We start from the raw sequence: 27,500 nt of genomic DNA, 5'->3' as shown, positions 1-27,500 counted from the left end.
AATGATATGCAAATGCACGACCTTAGAACGCTTGCGAAAGTCCGGAAGAAAGAAGCAGGCTTCTGATTGGCTGCCGTGCCGAGTATGCAAATTTCAACTGCTGGTAGCCTATGTGTGCTCGGCGACGGTACACGTGTATTGTTTGCGCGTGAAGGCGAGGGCGTCAGTGGAGAGTTTGTAGAGCGTGGTCAGGACAAACCATCCATGATTTTGCGGAATTTAACAAAAGTAGGTATTATTGAGCTTGAATATTTTGTTGTGTAATAATATGTTTTGAATGTTGAAAGTGATTCCATTGTTCAATAAATGTTGATTTCTTTAACTTTGCCCCTTCGATGGAAACTTATTAAAAACAGACGCAATCTTGATAAATCGCAGTGCATAAATTATTTTAATCTATTTCGATTTCCTCCTCTAGGTATCTGCGAAATAGTATGTAAACGCCATATCTTGCATATTCCTTGAGACAGATTTATTAACTGATCAGGGATATTTTTCACATTTGAAAGACAGTTAATAAATTGGGTTGTAGTGTATTCACTGTGCGGTTGACTATGAGGTTTGTACACACTACATTTAAAGGACAACCGGCAAATTTTTTTTTTGCTTCCCACTGACATCAGAAAAACGTTTTATAGCATCTAAAATACCCAAAACAGGCAGGCTGATATGTTTAGTTAAATTAAAAACACAAATAAAAATGACTTCAAAATGAATCTGGAAATGGCCAGTCTCAGAAGGTCCCACCCCCTTGTTCGTGACGTCACGGCCTTGTTCGAGAATCAAAACAATGGCTTCAGATTCGGAGAAGATGCTTTCTCTTTACTCATCCAGTTATGAATATGATTCAAATAGTTCTGAAGACGAAAGCATAAATGTTTGCAATTGATTAAAGGAGTCCTCCCATATCAATTCGAGCCGTCAATGACAGCAATGTAGCACCCAGAAAATGCAGAAGATGGCGCCTAAGCTCCATTGGAAATGGGCTGATTTGTCAGCTAGGAATTTGTGTCAGCGAATATCAAATAGTTGTCTTGGTGCAACACACAACGATTCACCATTGCGTTATTTATGTGTTTTCCTTCTAATTTCGCCATCAACACGGATCAAAACGAAGTTTTCAGACTAAACAAAGTACCGCAAAATGCATTGTGTGTCGCTTTCTCGGTCAGGGGCAGTCCAAACGTGACGTCAAATGGGGATCATCATCAACTCGAAAACAAGACTTCATGAATATGCAGCGCAAGTAAACTAAACGTAAACTATATCTATATGCTGTGGAATCTTTGTAAAATACGCTCAGTGGAAGTCATTTGAAGTGATTTTACATATTATGGACATAACTTGTCCGGAGGCGTCGGTTGTCCTTTAATGCTTTAGGTTTAGTATTTCCGGCCCAAACACTCCTTCCAAATGCTCCTGCCCTCTATCAAATCTTACGACCCAATGCGGCCCGCGAGTCAAAAAGTTTGCCCACCCCTGCTGTAAAGTGACCTTGAGTTTTGAAATGTGCTTATAAATGAAATGTATTATTATCTCATCTCATCTCATTTTCCGTACCGCTTATTCCTCATTAGGGTCGCGGGGGTTGCTGGAGCCTATCTCAGCTGTCTTCAGGCACGAGGCGGGGGACACCCTGAATAGGTTGCCAGCCAATCGCAGGGCACACAAAGACATACAACAGTCACTCCCACACTGCCATGCATGTTTTTGGAGTGTGGGAGGAAATCGGAGGACCCGGAGAAAACCCACGCGGGTCCGGGGAGAACATGCAAACTCCACACAGGGAGGTCAGACCGGGACGCGAACCGGCGACCTCTGCACTGTGAAGCCGGTGTGCTAGCCACTCGACTACCGGAAGCCGCTATTATTATTATTATTATTATTATTATTATTATTATTATTATTATTATTATTATTATTATTATTATTATTATTATTATTGTTATTATTATTGTTATTATTATTATTATATGCATGTATTGCATTGTATTTTGGACATCCACCCTCATTTCTACCTCATATAACTCCAGACTCGTATAACTTAGGAATTAACTATTTTTTCTGATGAAAAAAAGAGTCTAAGGTTTCTAACACTGTACTGAATGTTTATGTCGTCCTAAAACTCAATATTCTGCGGGCCCTGCAATTTGAATGACAATGACAAAAACCCCACTGGACTTGACACATTTTCTCACATTTTCTGGCAGGGAATGAGTTAAAATAGGTTGTAATCTAATTATTATAATATATAATAAAAATAATGGTGCAATTTTCTTTCAAATGTGCTGTTTCATGTTTATGTCCAATAAAGCGACTTTTTAGTTGGAAGCAGCGCCATGAGTGTGGCTCCTGAAAATGTCCAGTTTCTTACGCCATGAGCATGGTGCCTCCCGTGTTGGAGATGCAACCTCGCGTGGTGGGAGAGGCGTGTTTGTCGTATCCCAGCGTGCCGCACAGCAGGCCCAGGTAGTTGAAGGACAGCACCAGGACTAGCATGCAGCACAAAGCCACGCAGCCCATCCACCTGATAACACATGCAATAAATAAATATGTAAACAAATAAATAAATAAATAAATAAATAAATACATAAATGTGCAAACGAGTAAATAAATAAATAAATACATAAACGAGTAAGTAAATAAAAACATGGGTAAACGAGTAAGTAAATGATTAAGTTAATGAGTAAGTAAATAAAAACATGAGTAAATGAGTAAGTAAATGAATAAGTTAATGAGTAAGTAAATTAATACATGAATAAGTGAATGAATAAATGAATGAAAGAATGAAAGAACGAATGAATAAAGGAATAAATAAATAAATAAATAACTGAGTACGTAAATAAGTAAATGAGTAAATAAGTAAACGAATAAATAAATAAATAAATAAAAACATGTACGAATAAATGAGTATGTATATAAGTGAATAAACAAATAAGCAAATAAATAAATAAATGAACAAATGAATAAATGAGTCTGTAAATAAGTGAATGAATGAAAGAATGAAAGAATGAAAGAATGAAAGAATGAAAGAATGAAAGAATAAAGAAACGAATAAATAAATAAACAAATAAATAAATAAATAAATAGATAATTAAATAAATAAATACATACATAAATACATAAATAAATAAATGTGTAAATGAGTAAGTAAATAAGTAAATAAATAAGTAAATAAGTGAATAAGTCAATGAATAAATTAATAAAAATACATGAATAAACAAGGATGTAAATAAGTAAATAAGTGAATGAGTGAATGAGTGAATGAGTGAATGAGTGAATGAGTGAATGAATGAATGAATGAATGAATGAATGAATGAATCAATGAATGAATAAATAATACATGAATAAGTAAAAAAGTAAACAAGTGAATGTGTGAATGAATGAATGAATGAATGAATGAATGAATGAACGAACAAACAAAAAATAATCGGGATGTTAATAGGCTCATTGAAATGCAAGACATATTTTTGCTCTTTTTAAACTTCAGTCAAGTAAACTTGAAAATGATGTCAATCCAAAACATGCTCCAAGTAAATCTCCATTTTCCGTAACAGTGATGGACAACCTAATTTTTTGTCAGTACTACTGGAGGGGTGGGGTGGCACACAAGACCACACACTTCCTTACTCAATGTATGACAAATATGGTATTTTAAATATGGACAAACATGTGCAATTATGATATACAAACAACGATGCACAAAATAACTGCTCTTACTATATTTGATATTTGATTTTTGAAAATACACTCACTTATAGTCATTTGACCCAGCATAATTCAGAATCTCCCCAGTTTCGAGCTCATTTGTAGCTGTTTTGGGACACTTTAAAAGGAAAACCGACACATTTTTTGTTTACTAACTGACATCAGAAAAACGTTTGATAGCATCTAAAATACCCAAAACATTTTTTATTTATATATTTTTTTATATTTTTAGTCAAATGAAAAACACCAATAAAAATGACTTAAAGTGTCCCAAAACTACTTCAAAATGACCTCAGAAAGTTTCAGTTTCAGAAGGTCCCGCCCTCTTGTTCGTGACATCACGCCAAGACGTCTTGCCTTGCTCGAGAATCAAAACAATGGCTTCAGATTTGGAGAAGATACTTTCTTGTTACTCATCCAGTTAAGAATATGATTCAAATAGTTCTGAAGAGGAAAGCATAAATGTTTGCAATCGATTAAAGAAGTCCTCCCATATCAATTTGAGCCATTAGGAATCCAGTGTACCGTACCAGAAAATACACAAGATGGCGCACAAGCTCCGTTGGAAATGGGCTGATTTGTCCGCTGGCAATTTCTGTAAACTTACACCTTCTTTATTCGTGTTACCGCAATTGGCTGCGACACACAACGTTGTGTTTTCAGATCAAAAAAGAGTACCCAAAATGCATTATGTGTCACTTTCTCGGTCACTGGCGTTCCCTCCGTGACGTCACGTAGGTCATCGTCATCAACTCGAAAACAAGACTTCCTGAATATTGAGCGCGAGTCTTTAAATGTAAAATATAGCTATATGCCGTGGAATCTTTGTAAAATACGCTCAGTAGAAGTCATCTGAATGACGGGATGCGTCAGTTGTCCTTTATGTCATTTTTATTGGTGTTTTGCATTTGACTAAAAATATCAGCATGTGTGTTTTGGGTATTTTAGATGCTATAAAATGTTTTTCTGATGTCAGTTAGGAAACAAAATAATGTCAGTTGGCCTTTAAAGGACAACCGACGTCTCCGGACAAGTTGTGTCCATAATTTGTAAAATGTCTTCAAATGAGTGATACTGAGCGTATTTTAATAAGATTCCACCGCATATAGCTATATTTTACGTTTTAAGACTCGCGCTGAATATTCAGGAAGTCTTGTTTTTGAGTTGGTGACGCGTCCGTACGTGACTTCACTAAAGGAACGCCCCTGACCGAAAAAAAGACGCATTGTAGCAGTCCTTCCATCACGTGAATGTATTTTGTTGTACTTGTTTGGTCTGGGGACCTCATGTTGCACCCAAAAGCCGCCAGAAGAGGGCGTCCAAGCTCCATATAAGGAATTTGTCAGCCTGTGGAAACGGAGGTGGTCACAGGAGTTCGCCATTTTGGGCCTCTGTTTCGGTGAGACATTTCCCCTCAATGTTGCCTCAAAATGGCACGGAATAAATTCTTTAATCGATTGCAAACATGTATGCTTTCCTCTTCAGAACTATTTGAATCATATTCATAACTGGATGTGTAACAAGAAAGCATATTCTCAGAATCTGAAGCCATTGTTTTGATTCTCCAGCAATGCAAGACGTCTTGGAGTGACGTCACGAACTGGGGGCGGGACTTTCTGAAAATGCCCAATTCGCAGCTCAATTTTTTTGCAGATTTTGGACACTTTAAGTCATTTTTATTGGTGTTTTGCATTCGAATAAAAATATCATACTGCGTGTTTTGGGTATTTTAGATGCTATAAAACGTTTTTCTGATGTCAGTTAAGAAACAAAAAAGTGACGTTGGTTGTCCTTTAAATACAAATGTCGTTACATGTATTTTTATATTTGAATAAATCACCCATTAATTTTGGATGATATTCCACACATTGATGAGACAAGCAGCAGTGTTCTGACCTGTAGAAGTCCACTTTGTCAATTTCGGGGTACTGGTCCTCAATCTTGGCATGGACGTGACTAATGAAGAGGCTGAATTTGGACAAATAATTGTGGACAGGAACCGATTTGGACAGGTTGCCAAGGTTTCCGCCAATGACGTCCACCAAGCCCTTCACCACTGAGAATGTTGCAATAAAAACAAAACATAATTGTTTAGCGGACATCAAAATAAAATCCAGATGTAATAATAATAATAATAATAATAATAATAATAATAATAATAATAATAATAATAATAATAATAATATCGTAAAGTCTTGTTATATCAATATCGGTTATATTGATAATACTGTTTATTACGATACTATTTTCATTTCCCGTGCACATTTCTAGTTTTTTTATGTATAATTAGTTCCTTCTAGTACGATTCATGGTTATTACGATAATCCGGTTACTATGGTGCTCTTTTTCATCTCCCGCCGGCCATTTTCCTATGTTTATAACGATACAAAAGATACTTAAGGTAAATTGATATTTGCTTAATGGTTTCTATACAGTACTACCATTATCGAAATCTGTATCGGTCGCGCCGTTGGTTGACTTGGTCACGTGACTTGGCTACGTGACCAGCTCCCGTGTCTTGCAGTGTAGCAGACGCCATTTTGCACCATAGCAAAACGAAAGAATTGTGACCTCGGAACGAAATACAAGGCAATGTGGCTGTTGAGGATAATCCAACACGGAATCAAAGCCAAGTATGCCCCAGAAGATTCCCATAATGACGAGGATGATGAGGATGAAGAACCAACTGAATACACACCTATTGCAACAAAGACACAAGCGTTGCAAGGTGCTCCGGACATGATCTTACTTAGAATCCAGAGAAAATGAATCAGGTTTTTTTTAGAAATGTTAAACAAGATTGAATCATTTGTGCTGAAAAGTGAAAATGGGAAGCAGAAGAAGATTGAATATTTTTTTTTAATTGCATGATAAGATGTAAGCGTTGCAGTTTCCCTGTTGCAGTGTTATGTACATGTACACTGTACTGTACTGTATATGAATGCATCGTTTTTTGCAACAATGTTTATTGTTTTGTCTGATGAAGCGTGATGATTTTGAAAATTACTCTACATGCCATACTGTATTAAAGATCCCCCAGTCACATAACCGGCTTCCGTTTTTGACTTGTCATAAGCGAGCACGATAAAAAAATTCGTAGCAGAGCTCACGTCTTTCATTACTGCTGCAATAGCATCTGAAACATACTGTAATGCCCCTCAGCATGGCAAATGTTGTGCACAGTCGCTGCTATAGCGGGTCAGTCTTTTTAATAAAAAAACATAGCAGTTATCACATACAGATACAAACAGGAGCTGCTGTTACGCCACAGCTCAGCCATTCTATTCAGGCACTCTCTCGAACCCCGTTGTCGGGTCCTCCCAAGCCCCAGTCACGTAACCAGCTTCCGTGTTTTGGTCTGTCAACGCGAGCACAATAAAAAAAAGTCGTAGCAGACTACCGGGCAAACAGGTCTGTGGAGGATGCAGTCAACATTGGACTGCATCACATCCTCGACCACCTTGACAACACAGGAACCTACGCAAGGATGCTGTTTGTGGACTACAGCTCTGCGTTCAATACCATCATCCCAGAACTCCTCATCCCCAAACTTCTCCAGCTTGGTGTGTCCCCCACGATCTGCCAGTGGACCCACAGCTTCCTGACAGGATGGACACAACAGGTCAGACTGGGAAATATATCATCCACAACACGAACCACGAGCACTGGAGCCCCGCAGGGATGCGTCCTCTCTCCATTGCTCTTCTCTCTCTACACGAACGACTGCACCTCAACGCACCCAGCTGTCAAATTCATAAAGTTCGCAGACGACACCACGGTCATCGGTCTCATCAAAGACTGCGACGAGTCTGCGTACCGACAACAAGTGGAGCAGCTGGAGCTCTGGTGCAGCCGTCACAACCTGGAGCTGAACACGCTCAAGACAGTTGAGATGATGGTGGACTTCAGGAAACATCCATCACCACAGCTACCCCTCACACTATCCAACTGCCTGGTGTCAACCGTTGAGACCTTCAAGTTCCTGGGAATCACAGTCTCCCAGGACATGAAGTGGGAGGTCAACACCAACTCTATCCTGAAAAAGGCCCAACAGAGAATGTACTTCCTGAGGCTGCTAAAGAAGCATGGCCTGCCACAGGAGGTGCTGCAACATTTCTACACGGCTGTCATCGAATCCATCCTGTGTTCTTCCATCACCGTTTGGTTCGGGGCCGCCACAAAAATGGACAAAATCCGACTTCAACGGACAGTTAGGACGGCGGAAAAAAATCATTGGCACCGCCCTACCCACTCTCGAGGACTTGCACACTGCAAGAATCCAAACTAGGGCGCGGAAAATCCTACTGGACCCTCCGCACCCTGCCCACCACCTTTTCCAGCTACTCCCCTCAGGGAGGCGCTACCGATCCATGCGCACCAAATCCAGCAGACATTTAAACAGCTTCTTCCCCCAAGCCATTAACTCTTTGAACTCTTTCAACAGTAGCCAAAATGGAACTGTATAGTGCCACTTAGCAGTTTTTTTTTTTTTTTTGACAACGATACTAGTGCAGCGTGTTCTACCGGAAACAAATTCCTTGTGTGTTCTACATACTTGGCAATAAAGATGATTCTGATTCTGATTCTGATTATATACAGTACTGTTGTTCAACACCAATTTAAACCATGGGGAAACGTAGGAATTGTGATCTCGGAACGAAGTACAAGGCAATAGTGGCTGTGGAGGACAATCCAACAAGCAAATCCTTCATCGCGAAAGAGTTTGACGTGCAGCAGAATACTTCATCAACGTAAGTAATGTAAACGTTTGCAGTTTTGATTTTTCATCCATAATTGTGTTGCATTCAGATATCTTTATCGCTTGCAACAATCACTGTTCTTCATATATTTGTACATGCTGGTGTTCGTGGTTTCGTGTGAATAGAAAAATGTGAGGATTTTGCATTGGTTGCATTTTTGAAAGGATATAGTCATTAAAAAGTGTAAAGATGTTTTTATTGTATGCACAAGTTTATTTCTCACTTCACTACTGTACAAAAAGCATGCTAGATACGCAATCCATGAACCCAATGATACAATTACATGCAATATCAAAGATCCCCCATTCACGTGTTGCCCCCCCCCCCTTTTTTAATGCAGTTCGGCGCAGGACGTATATATCGATAGTCCGTTTATATCGACATTTTTTCCGACTCCCGAGAATATCGATATAACGAGACTTTACTGTAATAATAATAATAATAATAACAATAATAATAATAATAATAATAATAATAATAATAATAATAAAAATAATAATAATACAGTTCATTTATAAGCAGCTTTCGAAACTCTCAAAGTCACTTTACAGTCACAGGATAAGTTTTTCTGTGGGTGAGCACACGCGCCAGCATTCACTAAACCCGGAAGTAACTCCCCAGTTCCAAGCTGAAAATGTTTCTGTTGTTGATCCCCATTTCGGACATTTTGTTAATTAATTGAAAAATAGATATCAAAACAACAGGCCATTCGTAAATAAACATTTTCTCCAAAATGTTTTAGACTTACTGTCAACAACTGGCCTTGTCTGTACCATCACTATATCAGGTGTGTCGTTCAAGGAGGCGTAACCCTAAAAAAGGTTAGAAAAATGACAAATAAATATTTGTAGTCTCATTGGTATGATTTTGTTGTTTTTCTTTAAAAAAGTAATCAATAACACAAAGTCAAATAAACAACAATAAAATGAAGATATTGCATTGACCTTGTTAACGATGGTGCTGAGGTCTGTTTTGAGGATGTTGTTCATCTTCTTCAATGGAGCTTTTACATCGGGAAGCTGAAACAAAAACAATCAAAATTATAATGTATACAACGAGTAATCAATTGGCTCAAAACTAATTTTATAATAATCAATTTCATTTGTAAGCGCCTTTCAAAACTCTCGAGGTCACTTTACAGTCACAGGATCAGTTTTTCTGCGGGTGAGCAGCGGCGGCCACATGCGCCAGCGTTCAATCAACCCGGAATAACTCAAATAGAAAGTTAGCTAGCTAGCTAATAGATAACTACTAGATAGGTAGCTAGCTAGTTAGATAGTGAATAGATAGCAAATATATAGATAGCTAGGTAGCCAGCGAGCTAGTTAGATAGCAAACAGATAGCAAAGAGATAACTAGCTAGGTAGCCAGCGGGTTAGTTACTGATCCCCTGGTGAAAAGGACGCTTTATTCCTCCCGTCTTTCATCTAGAATTGCTTCATACAACAAAGACTGTACACCAACTGCTTAAAATTAAATAACTGTCTGTGTCTTTTGTGTTGTTATATTTTGGCATACAATTGTCACAAAATAAAAGTTAGTGAAACAAATTCTGTTAAATATTGATGCAGTTAAATGTTGATTAGTTATTCAAATGCAAAACATGCAAGAAATGTTGAGTAGAGTTGTCTTGTGTACACAAAAGCACCCAAAAACTAATTCATATTAGAGCAATTTTAAATTATTTCAACAACGAAAAAAACTACGTTTTCATTACACAGCAGTTGAAAAGTGAAATATATGTCTTTTTTTACATAAAAGTGTTGATATTAAAACTCATTCACTGCCAGACGATGTGTAAAACGTGTCCATTCCAGTGCCAGGGTCTTTGTCATTTTCACTCAAATTCCAGGACCCACAGAATATTCAGTTTTAAAGGACAACCCACGTCTCGGTTGTGTCCATAATTTGTAAAATGGCTTCAACTTACTTCTACTGAGCGTATTTTACAAAGATTGCACCGCATATAGCTATATTTTACGTTTTAAGACTCGCGCTGAATATTCAGGAAGTCTTGTTTTTGAGTTGTTGACAAGTCCGTACGTGACATCACTAAAGGAACGCCCCTGACCGAAAAAAAGACAATTGTAGCAGTCCTTCCATCACGTCAATGTATTTTGCTGTACTTGTTTGGTCTTAAAACCTCGTGTTGCGCCAGAAGAGGGCGTCCAAGCTCCATGGAAGGAATTTATCAGCCTGTGGAAACGGGCTGATTCATTCCTCACAACAGCTCGGTGGCCATCCCCCCAATGTTGCCTCAAAATGGTATGGAATAAATTCTATAACCGATTGCAAACATGTATGCTTTCCTCTTCAAACTATTTGAATCATAACTGGATGTGTAACAAGAAAGCATATTCTCCGAATCTGAAGCCATTGTTTTGATTCTCCAGCAATGCAAGACGTCTTGGCGTGACGTCACGAACTGGGGGCGGGACTTTCTGAAAATGCCCAATTCGCAGCTAAATTTTTTGCAGATTTTGGACACTCAGTCATTTTTATTGGTGTTTTGCATTTGAATAAAAATATACTGCCTGTTTTGGGTATTTTAGATGCTGCAAAACGTTATTCTGATGTCAGTTAAGAAACAAACAAGTGACGTCGGTTGTCCTTTAAGACTACATCAACATTCAATTCAGGATGAGAAACTATATTTTCCTATTTCATCAGAAAAAAATAGTTAATTCTTAAGTTGTACGGGTCTGGAGTTATCTGAGCCTGAAATTTGGGTGACTGTATGTTAGGGTAATTCGCCATACAAACATCTCTAAACATCGCTCTGTAGTTTTTGTTTACATTTTGCACTTCCTCATACGTCATATCTTGCCTACACGATGTCGCATTTTCATTACGTCACATCCTGTCGCGTCATTACTATGCGCCACATAAATACTCCTACAGCCCGTTCGTCTCTCTCTCTCTCCATGCTCGCTCCTCCGTCCACACCGCAATGCCCGTGCTCTCCCAATTAAATCAACTTTCTGTTCAAGACCTGGCTCCCTGATGATTTAACCATCGATCTCCATCTACACCTGTTGAAGCAATGAACCAAGGGCGAACGATAAAAATAACCCAACACTGTACAAAATATAATACAATACATCCAGATTGGTTTATATAGCGCTTTAACACCAGCTGAATCTGGAACAAAGCGCGAACATGGAACCCCTTGTGGGAGGGGAAAAACATTGCCAGAGGTCTGGCCAGCGCTTTTTCGGCACCCAAGGATGAAAAAAATAACAAAAACAAAAAAATAAATAATTCAGGATTGGCACGCTATGTCATATTTTTAATTCCCGAATTATCGATGAGAAGGTTTCTTCAGCCGTCATCTGTACAAAAGTGAAGGTTTCGGACGTTTCGCCTCCTATCCAAGAGGCTTCGTCAGCGAACTAAAGTCTGACTGGTCGTATCGGCCCCATCTATGGCCTGCCAAAAATACATAAAGAAGGGTTCCCCCTCAGACCCATTGCTTGTAGCATTGACTCCTCTACATACAATGTAGCCAAATATTTAAAAACTATTTTAGCTCCGTTGGTTGGTAACACAGAATATCACGTAGAGAACACCACAGGGTTTGTAGAGAGGATCAAAGACCTCATGTTGGAACCTGAGGAAACTTTGGCATCATACGATGTGACTTCTCTCTTTACATCCGTCCCAACCCCAGCAGCAGTCTCAGTGGTGAGGACGAGGCTGCTGGCGGATGTTTCTCTGCATGAAAGAACCAAACTTAAACCGGATCACATCTGCCAATTATTAGAAATCTGCCTTAATACTACGTATTTTCAATTTCGGGAAACATTTTATAAACAAATTCATGGTTGTGCTATGGGCTCACCAGTTTCACCCATAGTGGCTAATCTTTACATGGAAGAGATGGAGAAACAGGCCCTCACATCCTTCCCGGGGACAAAACCTAGACACTGGTTTAGATATGTGGACGATACTTTCGTCATAATTAAAAAACAAGAAATTCAATCCTTCACAGATCACCTCAACTCGGTAGACATCAACATTAAATTTACTCGTGAGGACATTAAAGAGAACCAACTAGCCTTTTTGGATTGTAAAATAATTATAAAGGAGGACAGAGCGCTAAAAACAGAAGTCTTTAGGAAGGCTACGCACACTGACCAATACTTACTTTTCGATTCTAACCACCCTTTACAACACAAACTAGGAGTTATCAGAACCCTCCAACATAGGGCTAAACTCATACCAAGGGAGAGAAAAGGAGTCAATACATATCAGGAGACCACTCACAAACTGTGGGTACCCTCAGTGGTCATTTAACAAATGTCAGAAAGAATGAATAGAGAATAAAACCAAACATTCTGAAGACACAAAAAGGAGAGGAGCAGCAGTACCTTACATTGCAGGAGTTTCTGAAAAACAACAGAGTCCTTTGGCAACACAAAATTCCTACTTATTTCAAACCGATAAACACTTCAAGGCAGAAATTTGTACATCCAAAAGATAGGCTGCCAAATGAAAAACAAAGTAATGTAGTTTATTCAATACATTGTTAGAATGAAAATTGTACTGTGCACTGTGAAGCCGGTGTGCTAACCACTCGACTACTGGGCCGCCCTAATAATAATAATAATAATAATAATAAGTCAGTAATGTAGGAACAATCAGTGGGGCCACAGTGAGGGGTCCCCTGCCCCCCCCCCCCAACCTGAGAGTAGTTCTTCCCACACTCCAAACCCTTCTTTCTGTATTTTTGGCAGGCCATAGATACATGGCGTGGCCTCTCCCGGGTATAATCTAAAATACATCTGTTTGTCTATATGTTTACCTTTCTCTAACTTTTGGAGACAGTCTATCAGTTCTTTCTTGTATCTATTGGGAGGGTCCCTTTTTAGTTGCTCATAAGTGTTAGAATCACTGATTAACCTATTTATTTTGTCTTCATAATCCGATGTGTTGAGAAGCACTGTGCATCTGCCCTTGTCTGCTGGCAAAATAGTAATATTTTTATATTTTTGTAGGGTAGTTAACGCCTTTCTCTCTTCTAATGTTATGTTGGATGGACGGAGGTGGTTTGGCACTACTGAGAAGGGCTGATATTTTAATACGTAGATCATCTGCCTCTGCATCGGGAAGTTTGTTATTTTTAATAGCCGATTCAGTAGCTGTGATGTAGTCTATTGTAGATATTGTTTTAGGAGTTACTGAGAAATTTAAACCTTTGGTTAGTACCGCCTTTTCTGTCTCTGAGAGATCTCTGTCTGACACATTTTTGATCCAATTCTCCCTTTAAACCTGCTCATACCTAATTTTTCCCGTGTTTACAAGTAGCTGTGATTGTTTCTGTAAAAGTAATTTTTGAAATTTACCCTTTTGTCTCTCTTTGGTTTTGCTGTGGTGCCTCATGTATTGTATATGTATATTTGTATATGTATTTGGTAAATTCGGTTTAGTAAAGGATTTAGCTGTTTTATGAAAATAGCTTCTTTTACTCCCCTGTCAAATTATCTATGTTTTTTTTCGCTAAGATTATAACCTCATTGTCGTCAAATGGGTGGTTGCTAGCTTTTAGGTGCATATGTACTGCCGATTGAGGCCCACTAGTATTCTCCCTGCAATGTTGATAAAGTCTTTTTTTTGAGAATTTCCCAATTCCCCAATGTATTGCTCTTTACAATTTTCATTCTAACAATGTATTGAATAAACTACATTACTTTGTTTTTCATTTGGCAGCCTATCTTTTGGATGCACTAATTTTTCCCTTAAAGTGTTTAACGGTTTGAAATAAGTAGGAATTTTGTGTTGCCAAAGGACACGTTGTAGTTTTTCAGAAACTCCTGCCATGTAAGGTACTGCTGCTCCTCTCCTTTTTGTGTCTTCAGAATGTTTGGTTTCATTCCCTATTCTTTCTTTCTGACATTTGTTAAATAACCACTGAGGGTACCCACAGTTTGTGAGTGCTCTCCTGATATGTTTTGACTCATTTTCTCAACCTTCGACACTTGTTGGTATTCCCTGTGCAGGAGGGTTCTGATAACTCCAAGTTTGTGTTGTAGATGTAGAGTTTATCGACAAACATGTATTTTAGATTATAACCGGGAGAAGACACGCCATTTATCTATGGCCTTTCAAAAATACATAAAGAATAATATGAATGGTTTGGAAGGGGAGTAAAAGAAGCGATTTTCATTAAACAGCTAAATCCTTCACTAAACTGATATGGTGGTGTTAGGTTCAATTTGGATCGTTTGTACAACAGCTTGTTTAGGCCACATAGAATTAGTAATGCTGATGAGGTGATACTGGAGGCAGTGGGGCAATCAGGCCAGTCGTTAGTCAGGACAATAGGAACAATCAGTGGAGCCGCAGGGAGTAGTCTGCTCCACCAACCTGAGAGCAGGGACCTATCATAGTGGTGTCCGGCACCGCCATGTCTGGACAGTAGGGATATATATATATATATATATATATATATATATATATATATATATATATATATATATATATATATATATATATATATGCATCGGGAAGTATAGGCCATATATATATATATATATATATATATATATATATATATATATATATATATATATATATATATATATATATATATATATGGCCTATACTACCAGTAAGACTTTTAGTTCGCTGAAGAAGCATCTTGGATAAGAAGCGAAACGTCCGACACCTTCAAAGAAGTACAGATGACGGCTGAAGAAACATTTTCATCGATGGACCAGTCCTGTACGACTGAGAGCTTACACAGACGTAATGATACATTTGATTTATAAGCACCTTTCAAAGTGTCAGGGTCGCTTTACGGTCACAGGATAAGTAATAGACAGCTAATAGCTAATAGCTTGCTAGCTAGATAGCTATACGTGTAATAGATAGCTAATAATAGTAACACATTTGATTTGTAAGCGCCTTTCAACCTGTCTAGGTCACGTTACACTCACAGGATAAGTAATAGACAGCTAATAGCTAAATCGCTAGCTAGCTATACAGGTAACAGATAGCTAGATAGCCATCTATCATAGTGCGAATTTCAGACGGGTGAACATTAAAGGACAACTAACATCACTTTTTTGTTTCCTAACTGACATCAGAAAACCGTTATATAGCATCTAAAATACCCAAAACACACAGGCTGATATTTTTATGACTTAAAGTGTCCAAAATCTGCAAAAAAATTGAGCTGCGAATTGTTCGTGACGTCACCCCAAGACGTCTTGCCTTGCTCGAGAATTAAAACAATGGCTTCAGATTCGGAGAATATGCTTTCTTTTTACACATCCAGTTATCGATGAGAAGGTTTCTTCAGCCGTCATCTGTACAAAAGTGAAGGTTTCGGACGTTTCGCCTCCTATCCAAGAGGCTTCGTCAGCGAACTAAAGTCTGACTGGTCGTATCGGCCCCATTTATATCAGACTTTCAGTCAGACTTTAGTTCGCTGACGAAGCCTCTTGGATAGGAGGCGAAACGTCCGAAACCTTCACTTTTGTACAGATGACGGCTGAAGAAACCTTCTCATCGATGGACCACTCCTGTACGACTGAGAGCTTACACAGACACATCCAGTTATGAATATGATTCAAATAGTTCTGAAGAGGAAAGCATACATGTTTGCAATCGATTAAAGAAGGTTTTCTGTGTCGTTTTGATGGCTCAAGACTGACGTGTCGTGTCACAGAAAATGCAGAAGATGGCAGCAGAGCTGCATGGAAGGAATTAATCAGTCCGTTTTCACAGGCTGATTACTTCCTTACACGGAGCTTTGTCGCCCTCTTCTGCCTCTTTTTGGTGCAACACGAAGTTTTCAGACCAAACAAGTACAGCAAAATGCATTGACGTGATGGAAGGACTGCTACAATGTGTCCTTTTTTTGGTGAGGAGCGTTTATTCAGTGACGTAGGGTGAGGACTCATCACCAACTCAAAAACAAGACTTCCGGAATATTCAGCGCGAGTCTTAAAACGTAAAATATAGCTATACGCAGTGGAATCTTTGTAAAATACGCTCAGTAGAAGTCATTTGATGCTATTTTACAAATTATGGACACAACTTGTACGGAGATGTCGGTTGTCCTCTAAATGTTTTTCAAGATGTAATGTGTGGTACCCGCGTAAAGTTGGCGCTAATGTGCAGCTGCGCCAGCGACTGGCGAATTCCCAGACACAGCTGGGCTGAGGTGGCATCTGACTCCTCGTCATGGCATCCGGGGTCATTGAGGGAGCGTTTGATATTGGCCCGGACCAGGCCTAGGTTCAAGTCCAGCTTGCCCGTGGCCTCCTGCAGCACATGCAGGGACACACTCACGTTCTCCAGGGCCTCCTTGGTTTCACGCATGGCTGGGGAATGACAACACCGTGTTAGCATAATCTGCTATCATGGTTGATAAATACAGTATGTTAAATGTATCTACACTCATTACTCCAAAACGTCATTTTAAGAATGTTAGTATTGTCTTTTTCAAGATAAAGAAATTATCGATTTCAGGATGAGAATATTTTGGCAAGGTTGTGACATTTTTTAGATTTCTTGTAGCATTTTACTCCAAGGCCTTGTTCCATGTCTGTCTATCTAGCACTCTATCTAGCGTTCTATCTAGCTAGCTCTCTATCTATCTCGCTCTCTATCTCGCGAGCTCTCCATCTAGTTAGCTCTCTATCTAGCTAGCCCTCTATCTAGTTAGCCCTGTAGCTAGTTAGCTCTCTATCTAGCTAGCCCTCTATCAGGTTAGCTCTCTATCTAGCTACAGTATCTGTTTGTCCGTCTATCTAGCTAGCATTCTATCTAGCTGTCTGTCTATGTAATCTTCACACTTTGGCAAGCTAAGCTAACTTTCGAGAGCACACAATATTTTAATGTATTTCAAGTAAAAATAATATTTTTTCCTTGGGATATATATCCATTGTAAATTTTTATCATTACAATGTGGCCTCGGTTATTTTCCTTTTTTTCCTGCAATATTTGCTTATTCTGTATGATTTCATTTTTTTAAAGCTGTTATTGTACATCATTATAAATCTGCCCATGCATTAACAACTTGAATGTGTGGCAAACAAGCATGCTATGATTGAGAATATTTTCATTTCATTTAAATGCAAACAGCAGGGTACACAACAAACAAGTGAATGGTAGGTAGATACCAAAGTCGCCTCTTGGATAACATTAGAAGACAGGATTTGGGCAGATATGAGTCTTCGTGCATGCAAGATGCAGGGTCAGATTTCAATGTTCACAAAACTGAATTAAAATTGCACCAAGCAGAAAGCCTCAAATGTAAGCTTTTAATGTATATCGCTTTATCTCCCATTTGGTCAGCTGAAATAAATAAGGGGCAACTCGAGACGTCCCCACGACATCCCACCAAAAGGATGACGACATCAGAGAAAAGGGATCCAATCAACTGCTGATTTCTTTGTTTGAGCCAAATTTGAATATGCATGTGGTACACCTTTAAATCTGAAAACAGAACTCCGACACACAGTCGACGTCTTCGTCTTTCGTCTCTCTTGCTGATTTGGGGCACATGAATATTTTCTTTGTCAAGAGCCGAGACCCAGAATTCTGCATTAGATGAAATTGTTAGGAATAAATTATCTGTGAGTAACTTGCCGGCTTCTTTGGTGATCTCTCTCACAATGAACATGCCAATTGTTAGGTTACAACATTGCGCAATAAGGTAAATATTTTTTGTTATTATTTACAATTTTTAAAGATAACCGTAAAATGCTAATATTAGCCTGTAATATTCTAACCTAACAATTTATGGTGACCCCGACATATTGAGAGAATCACATGTGTATCACAAGTGTCCTTTGTCGATTGGGGTTCGCAAGTTACGGCTGATCAACGCAAGGAGCGTTGCTCGAGTTCAAAAGAATGATTGGGTTGAGGCAGAGTCCTCTTGGTGCACACAGAAGTGTTGTTCAATACTAGTTAAAACCGTGAATGGCAGGAAAATTTCAGGAACATCACTTGGATTTATCGCTCCTCTAAGGGATCCCGCAAACAAAAAGGTAAGCAGAATACCCGTTACAATCAAAAGTCTGCCATTGAACACTGTAAATCAAAGAGGAGTGTTGGGTCCGATTGATGGATCCTAAAAAGTTTATGTTTTGTGTAATAAGTATGAAATATAGTATGTATTGACAAATACTTACAAATAAAATTAGTTTTGAGATGCTCTGGGAAAAGCTTCCCTAAATTATATCCGTCGTAAACGAAGGATCTTCTTTGTGGGATGTGACCAAAGACTCACAGTAAATCATTAATTCGAAAAAGTAATTTGGCCTAGGGTTTTGTGTGTGGACACGCGTGCTGTGAGTGTGCATTTGGGTGCGTGTGAAAGAATGACTATGAATATGATATACAGTAAAGTCTCGTTATATCGATATTCAAGGGAGTCCGAAAAAATATCGATATAACCGGGACTATCGATATATCCGACCCTGTTTGCATGTAATTTTCTCCGTGCGTGCATAGAAATAGTATCGATATAACCGGGACTATCGATATATCCGATATTGATATAACGAGACTTTACTGTAATATGAATGAAATGAGTGAGTGGAGAGAAATTGTGGAATGTTTTTAAGAATTGGAGACGTAATTTGTGTGTGGAGTGAAAGAAGGTGTTTGGAAATTGGAAAATGGCCCGTTATTTGTGGGACTTGAAAAGAATTGGATGATAAAAGTTTTGGCACAGCAATTGCAGATAAAAGAATTTGATTTGGGCAAGGAACAACTGGAATTGAAGAAATTGAGGAAATGTGGCATGCCGAATTTAGCAACCGCAGCCACTGCATTATGTGCTGTAACAAAAAAAAAAAAAAAAAGAAAAAACAAGATCCCATTAAAAAAATGGGTTTAGAGTTTAGAATGACCAATCATGCTAATATATATGCTGGGTATGCTGAGTAACTTGCCGGCTTCTTTGGTGATCTCTCTCACAACGAACATACCAATTGTTAGATTACAACGTTGCGCAATGAGATAAAGGTTTAATTCCGTTCATAATATTTAAAATTTTAAAGATAACCGTAAAATGCTAATATTAGCCTGTAATATTTTAACCTAAGACTATCAGCTATCTAATATCTCATCTCATTTTCCGTACCGCTTATTCCTCAAATAGGGTCGCGGGGGTTGCTGGAGCCTATCTCAGCTGTCTTCGGGCACGAGGCGGGGGACACCCTGAATTGGTTGCCAGCCAATCGCAGGGCACACAAAGACATACAACAGTCACTCTCACACTCAGACTTAGGGACAATTTGGAGTGGTCAATCTGCCTGCCATGCATGTTTTTGGAGTGTGGGAGGAAACCGGAGGACCCGGAGAAAACTCACGCGGGTCCGGGGAGAACATGCAAACTCCACACAGGGAGGCCGGACCGGGACGCGAACCGGCGACCTCTGCAATGTGAAGCCGGTGTGCTAACCACTCGACTACCGGGCCGCCCGCTATCTAATATATATATATATATATAGCTATATATAGCTATCTATATGGCTGTCTATTGGCTAGCTAGCCAGCTTTCTTTCTATTTGAGTTAATAATTGAGTTACTATTTGAGTTACTTCCGAGTTGAGTGAACGCTGGCACGTGTGGCTGCCGCTGCTCACCCACAGAAAATGTTATCCTGTGACTCTAAAGTGATCTTGAGAGTTTTGAGAGGCGCTTATAAATGAAATGTATAATAATAATAATAATAATAATAATAATAATAATAATAATAATAATAATAATAATAATAATAATAATAATAATTATTATTATTATTATTATTATTTAATAGCTATATAGCTATCTAGTTGGCTGTCTTTTGGCTAGCTAGCTAGCTTTCTTTCTATTTGAGTTACTATATGAGTTACTTCCGGGTTGAGTGAACGCTGGCGCGTGTGGCTGCCGCTGCTCACCCGCAGAAAATGTTATCCTGTGACTGTAAAGTGACCTTGAGAGTTTTGAAAGGCGCTTATAAATGAAATGTATTATTATTATTATTATTATTATTATTATTATTATCTATATACAGTATCCAGTAATGTACATACACCACGTACGTATCAGTATCAACAGGAGCAGTTTCTGATTGACCTCATTTTATAAGTACTGTACGTTGCAAAGTGCAGTTTTAATGTCCACATGGACTTGTAACACCACACAAAAGGGCCATGAAAGGGGCATTGGGGTGATGGGTGAGGTTCTTGGGAGGGCTCACCACTGGAGACGAACCAGAAATCAAGGTCACATGGTTCGAGTCCTTTTACCTTTAATGGCTCTGTCGATTTTCACTTCACAAAAATCCACCAAAATGGAAGAAAAGCAAAACACAAGAGGCTAAATGATGAGATTATCAAAATGGAAACGACAGTGTCATGTCAGTCACAAAATTTGTTTTGAAATTGAAAAATACTCAACAACAATCTTCCATAGTTAATTCTATTTGCCTCTTTACAGTGGGTTGTTTACACAGTTTTTCATATTTTTCATTCAGCAGACACTTTGAACTTATTCACCGCCATTCCCGAAGTTCTTCGACATTCCCGAATTAGTGCAGGTTTTGTTTTTTTCTTGCTTGGGTGCCAAACTCTGGCAATGTTTCTTCCTTCCACAAGGGTGTAGTATTTCCCTTTTTCCTCATGTTAGCATGGCTGTTGTTAAAGCGCTATAAGAAATGTATGCATTGCATTGTATTTTGGACAGCCAGCCCTCATTTCAAGCTCATATAACTCCAGCCCCATCGAATTTAGAAAATAACTTTTTTGTGGTTCCTGCAATCTAAGTGACAATGACAAAACCCTGGCACTGAAGTGGACATGTTTTTGCACGTGCGGCAGTGAATGAGTTAATTTCATGTTTCTTTCAAAATATTATTACTGTTATTTTTTACTGAATTCATATTGATTATTTGTGTGGGTCACTGGGTGACTATTTAGTTGAAAATTATGTTTTATGGGGACCTGGGAACAGATTATTCTCACTTTTATGGTTTCCTATGGGAAATTAATGTTTGGAATAAACACGTTTCGCCTTACACACACTTTCCGGGAACCAATTAAGTTCGTAAGCCAAGGTATCACTGTATTTTGATGTTTTTAAATGACTAATATTGGCCTGTACTTTAACCTGATATCATTTTCTCATTCATTCACACACAAAATCTGACTTGTTTTGTTTTGCTGCCCTCTTGATAGCATCGGTAAAGGATATGAAACAGGGAGCTAATATGCACCTTCTGTCATTTTCAGCGCGGCGTCCAAAGCCGGGTGTACCTCCTTATCCAACGTGTCGCGGATCCTTCCACCTAATATTGGACCTATGTCTGGGCGGCGAGAGGAGATAAGCAAACATTAAAAGATAACGCACAGTTCATTGTGTGACTTGTGGCTGCCATTTTGAAAAGTAGATACATAGATTTTGTCTTTTGGCGGTTCGGGATTATATTCAGTGTCTACAATGAGATATCACACACACCATATTGCCTGCCTTTATGTTTATGTTCTTCGTCACAGAAACAAGTTCATTATAATGGCAAAGTAAAAAAAATCTAATAAATGCTAGCAATTTAAAGTCGACAAGGAATCTCAATATAAAGTCAAATAAAAAATGATATTGTGTGCCTTTATATGGCAATTCATTTCTTAAGTATCAGGAATTAAATCATATTAGGGGATGTTATTAGAGAGCACATCATAACTCCAGACCCATATCATTTAGGCATTAACCCTTTTTTCTGATGAAAAAACAGTGATTAAGGTTTCTAACGCTGCATTGAACGTTTATGTAGTGCTAAAACTCAAAAAAGTTAATACATACAATTTCGTTTGACAGAATTCCTTATGTGAGAATAGTTATGACAGTCTGGCTAGCGAGCAAGCTAGCGACCTAACTATCTATTTGCTATCTATTAGTTGTTTAGCTGGCTCGCTAGCTATCTATCTAGCTATCATTTAGCTATCTAGCTGACTAGATAGCTATCTATTAGCGACTGTGTCCTGTGAGTGTAAAGTGATCTTGATAGTTTTGATATGTGCTTATAAATGAAATGTATTATTAGGCTACCTAGCTAGCTGTATATTAGCAATCTGGCCGGCTAGCGGTCGATCTGGATGGCTACCGATCTAGCTTCCTATTTGCTGTTTATTAGCTATCTGGCTAGCTATCAATTAGCTGGATGTCTATCAGATGGCAATCTAGATAGCTATCTATTACCTGGCTAGCTATTAGCTAGTTCGCTGGCATCTAGTTATCTACTAGCTGGTTAGCTAGCTTTCTATCTATTTGAGTTACTTCCGGAGTGAACACTGGCGCGTGTGGTTGCCGCTGCTCACCCACAGAAAAAGGTATCCTGTGACTGTAAAGTGACCTTGAGAGTTTTGAAAGTGCTGATAAATGAAATTTATTATTATTATTATTTGTTCACAAACAGTGGTGGCACAGGGGGCTAACAAAAAGTCTAATTGAAAGGCTAATTATAATGTATTTTATAATTATAATTATAATAATTACACTACATTAAAATCATTCCCATGTGTAGTAATGAAACTCACCACTAGGGGGTGGAAGTAGCCAAGGAAATAACTTACTTTCCAGATCATGAAGGACTTGCTTCTTGATGGTGGCATACTGGGAGGTCAGGTAGTCTATTTGCTGCAAACAGGAAGCATAGAAAGAAATACATCAATACATAAAGCATAGAAATAAATGAACGTATCAGTGAATGAATGCGTACATTGTACGATCTGAGTTGTTTTGTCGTGCTTTTACTTTTGATCGCGACAGAGGCGTTAAAACCACTTTGGTGATTCAACAGCTGGCTGAACTCATAACTTGGCTGAGATCGGCACCAGAACCCCCCACAACCCTCTTGAGGATATAGCAGTCCGGAAGATGAATGAATATGGGCTTATAAATGAAATGTATTATTAGGCTACCTAGCTAGCTGAATGAAGCTAGCTAGAATGAAGCAATGGGTTACTCAACAATTTTGGGGATTTGCCATGAAAAAAGGTGCCGCAATTGGGCACCAGTTTCAATGTATGTTGTGAAATTCCATCCATGTTTTGGGCGTACATGGGGGAATTGAACAGGAAATCATTTCAGGTGCAAGTCCATTTTTCACCATTTCACCACAAATATAGAATCAACTTTAAAATTCTACTTTCTACATTTCAAGCTATCCATAACCTTGCCCCTCCATACCTATCTGACCTTCTTCAAATTTCTATTCCCTCTCGTTCCCTCAGATACTCTTCCTCCCTCCACCTCTGTGTACCCCCTTGCCAGTCTCAGCACAATGGGAGACAGAGTTTTCAGCTACTCTGCCCCCAAACTCTGGAACTCAGTTCTTCCCAACATTTGTAACATCGATTTTCTTCCCACCTTCAAATCCCATCTCAAAACCCAATTCTTTAAAATCACATTTTCTGTGCCGCTCTTGTTGTTTCTTGGTTCTATTTATTGATTGTATTTTATTTACCTATGCTTGTCTGTGACTGTAAAGTGTCCTTGTGAGCTTTGAAAGGCGCCTAAAATGAAAAAAAATTCTGAACTTGCGTGGGGATGTTTTAACATGGCACGCCAAATACAAAATACACTATTTAGAAATTTGGGCAATCTGGATACTTACACAACTGAGCCCAACGGAGCAGTTAAGGTATCTAAGTTATTTGGAAAACACTTAATTCATTCACTGCCCGACGATGTGAGAAAATGTCTCCACTTTCACTCAATTTGCAGGACCCATAGAATATTGAGTTTTAAGACTATATAACTATATAACATTCAATGCAGCTTTAGAAACTAGACTCTCTTCTTTCATCGGAAAAAAAGAGTTAATAAAAGTTATATGGGCTTGTGTGGCCCATATACAGTAATTTAGCCATTAACTAGCTGGTTATGTAGCTAGCTATCTAGTTGGCTATCTGGCTAGCTAGCTATTTGCTATGTACACGTAACATCCGACTTACGACCACCCATACTTACGACCATGACCTCCAGACCCTATTTATTTAAATTTTAATTCTACGCCTGGCACCGCCATGCGCCAGCCTCCGAGTTTCCATTTAACATTTTGAATGGCTGTCGACTTACGACCATTTCGATTTACGATCGTTTGGTCGTAAGTCGGATGTTACCTGTATTTGCTATTAGCTATCTAGCTGGGTAACTGGCTATCAATTAATTGGCTGGCTATCTAGCTAGCTATCTATGATATAAATTATATGGATCTGGAGTTATATGCGATTGAAATTGGGGTTTTTGGACGAAATACAATACAATACATCCAGTACATATTGGTTTGTATAGAGCTTTAAGTACAGCTGAAGCTGTAACAAAGCGCTAACATCCACATCCATTCAATTCTCACATAAATTTGTGAATGGCAGTGAATGAGTTAATTAGATGGCCGATACTAAGTTGGCAAACTTTTTTTTTGCTTATACACCTTGGCTTACAAACTTAATTGGTTCCCAGACAGAGTGTGTAAGGCGAAAAGTGTGTATCCTAAAAATTAATTTCCCATATGAAACCATTAAAATGAGAATAATCCGTTCCCACGTCCCCGCAAAAAAATAATTTTCTACTTTCTAATTTTCGAAGCCTTAAAACTACACAAAATATACCTTATTTTGTATAATAAAGTATGTATAATAAATGCGCTATAGTATTATGATGTCCGGTTTCCTCAGCATGAAACACTTGATGAGGAACATATGCTTCTTTCCCCATCAAGATTCTTGAGGAATGATCCCTTGTAGGTGCTTTCTCTGTGATAATTGTATCTAGTTCTTCATCAATTGTGATCTGTGAAGCTGGGTTGATAGCTTTTTTGCATCAAGTGTACAGATAGCTTGTGCGGGTTATTTGTGGAGCCTGATTGATGGGATATTTTAACCTTGCAGTCTACACTCTGCTTTTGAACTATCAAAGTTGAAACAAGTCCAAATTTCACTGTTTTCTATCCATTTGATCACTCTCTCTCTGTCGTCTGCTTGTCTCTTTAAACCCCCTCACTTCTTGACCAATCACGTGGCTTTAACCGAAGACTGGGGGCGGGGAATACAGGACAAAAACAGTGGCCATCATTTTCTTGTTAGGAGAACGGGCTCGTTCGTGAACGATACATTAGCTTTTTGCATCAAGTGTAAAGATGACTTGTGCTGATCCATTTTCTCACTATTCTCACACTCTCACACTTGTGTTTTTTTGTATTTGTTTCAAGCTCTGTCATCTCCCTGTTTTCTCACTCTCTCTGTGTCTGCCTGTCTCTTTAAAGTTAACCCCCGGCCCCCACTGCTGGGTTCTTGACCAATCACGTGGCTTTAACCAAAGACTGGGGGCGGGGAATACAGGACAAAAACAGTGGCCACCATTTTCTTGTTAGGAGAACGGGCTCGTTCGTGAACGATACATTACTCATTGTGCCAGCTCCGTGTGTATCCCGAAAAATAGTTTGTATGCCAAGGTAAACTTCTCATAAATGTAACGTTCGTAAACCGAAAAGTTCGGAAGCCAAGGGGTTCGTAAACCGAGGTTTCGCTGTATTTTAGGCAGAAAATGGAGTCAAGGTTTGCCGATCATTTCGAAGAATTGCTGTTAAAATACCATTGGCGTGTCGTTGGCGAAAGTGTGCAGATCCCTCATGTTGCCGTTGACCAGACGTCGGATGTTCTTGACCTGAGTGCTGAGGTTCTGGTTGGCGGCATACGCACACAATACGCCAATCCTGCCCAAGCAAAAGATGACAACACACTTCCGGTTAGCTTAGAAAACAATGATAAGATCCATCCAGCATATCGTCATCATCTCGATGCAGGGACTTCACATGCAAAATGCTACGAACATTACCCCCTTTCAGGCGGCGATTAAGCAAATTGACTGCATGTTAAATTTTACACAGAACCAAGCAAAGCAAGATAATCCCATTGGGATAATGTGAGCAACCAGGACAGTATGACATTCAAATATTTCAGTTACAATCAGGTTTTTACAGAGTGTTGTAATTTGGGAGAATCTCTATGTAAAATATGCTTTTGTTACTATAGTATGTCAGAATGCAATTCTAATTTCATTAAAAAAAAAAAAAAAAAAAAAAAAAAAAAAACGGCACAAAATTACTATATACTGGTAACATCCGAGTTTTCACCAGGTTCCGTTCCGACAGTCTTAAGTCGACGTGACGTTTACATGACAGGATAGTATACAATGTCAATCTGCTGTTTTTCAGCAACGTTTGAATACTATTAAATACCAAACTGTTTACACTTCATTTATACATTTTATAACTTTTCGTGTCATTTTTATCATTATATATTTCATATTATAAATTTGTATTACTGTCATAATAATAATAATAATACAGTAAAGTCTTGTTATATCGATATTCAAGGGAGTCCGAAAAAATATCGATATAACCGGGACTATCGATATATCCGATATCGATATAACGAGACTTTACTGTAATACAGTTTATTTATAAATGTTATACTTACCCTGCTCTCCCTGCTAACAGCCAGAAGAGGTCGCCCGACACACAAGCTCGGACTCAAGTGGATGCAGAAGGAAATGCTACAGGAAATGTTGCCGAGACGGTATCTGCACTGTATAACTACTGTATTGAGTGTTGTTACACATTACTGTGCAAGTGTGTGACATGCTGGCTGGCCAAAATTGTACTACGCCTTGCCGGCTGCTTGTGCATTGCGGTGCCAGGCGTAGAATTAAAGGGAAGAAAAAGTTCTGGCGGTCGTGGTCGTAAGTACGGGATGTCGTAACTCGCACTGGTCATAACTTGGCTGTTACCTGTATATCTACAAAATATAAATATCTATCCAGCCATCCATTTTCTGTACCGCTTATTCCTCATTAGGGTCGCGGGGGGTTCTGGAGCCTATCTTAGCTGTCTTCGGGACCGAGGCTGGGGACACCCTGAATTGGTTGCGAGCCAATCGCAGGGCACACAAAGACGTTCAACAGTCACTCTCACACTCACACCTCGGGACAGTTTGGAGTGGTCAATCTGCTTGCCATGTATGTTTTTGG

At 38.8% G+C, this 27,500-nt stretch overlaps 1 protein-coding gene across 11 annotated transcripts in view; it reads right to left on the bottom strand.

Annotated features, from left to right (window-relative positions):
• The window catches only part of prom1a (prominin 1a), a 112,051-nt gene that overhangs the window by 32,577 nt on the left and 51,974 nt on the right, over positions 1-27,500 (bottom strand). For 7 of the 11 annotated variants that reach the window (XM_088991039.1, XM_088991043.1, XM_088991047.1 and 4 more), the window contains 9 exons: positions 26,064-26,184; positions 23,042-23,105; positions 21,688-21,777; positions 20,723-20,746; positions 16,569-16,798; positions 9,413-9,487; positions 9,217-9,280; positions 5,605-5,764; positions 2,375-2,527 (listed from right to left, as the gene is read on the bottom strand). In XM_088991039.1, coding sequence (XP_088847165.1) covers positions 2,375-2,527; positions 5,605-5,764; positions 9,217-9,280; positions 9,413-9,487; positions 16,569-16,798; positions 20,723-20,746; positions 21,688-21,777; positions 23,042-23,105; positions 26,064-26,184 — 981 coding nt within the window. The remainder of the gene's footprint in view (positions 1-2,374; positions 2,528-5,604; positions 5,765-9,216; positions 9,281-9,412; positions 9,488-16,568; positions 16,799-20,722; positions 20,747-21,687; positions 21,778-23,041; positions 23,106-26,063; positions 26,185-27,500) is intronic. The other 4 variants (XM_088991041.1, XM_088991045.1, XM_088991044.1 and 1 more) reach the window with 1 other exon arrangement.

This window comes from Hippocampus bargibanti, linkage group LG02 (assembly GCF_051943395.1).
Source record: "Hippocampus bargibanti isolate YZ-2025 linkage group LG02, ASM5194339v1, whole genome shotgun sequence".
In the NCBI taxonomy this organism is placed as follows: domain Eukaryota; kingdom Metazoa; phylum Chordata; class Actinopteri; order Syngnathiformes; family Syngnathidae; genus Hippocampus; species Hippocampus bargibanti.
This window is presented reverse-complemented; position numbering and strand designations above follow the sequence as displayed.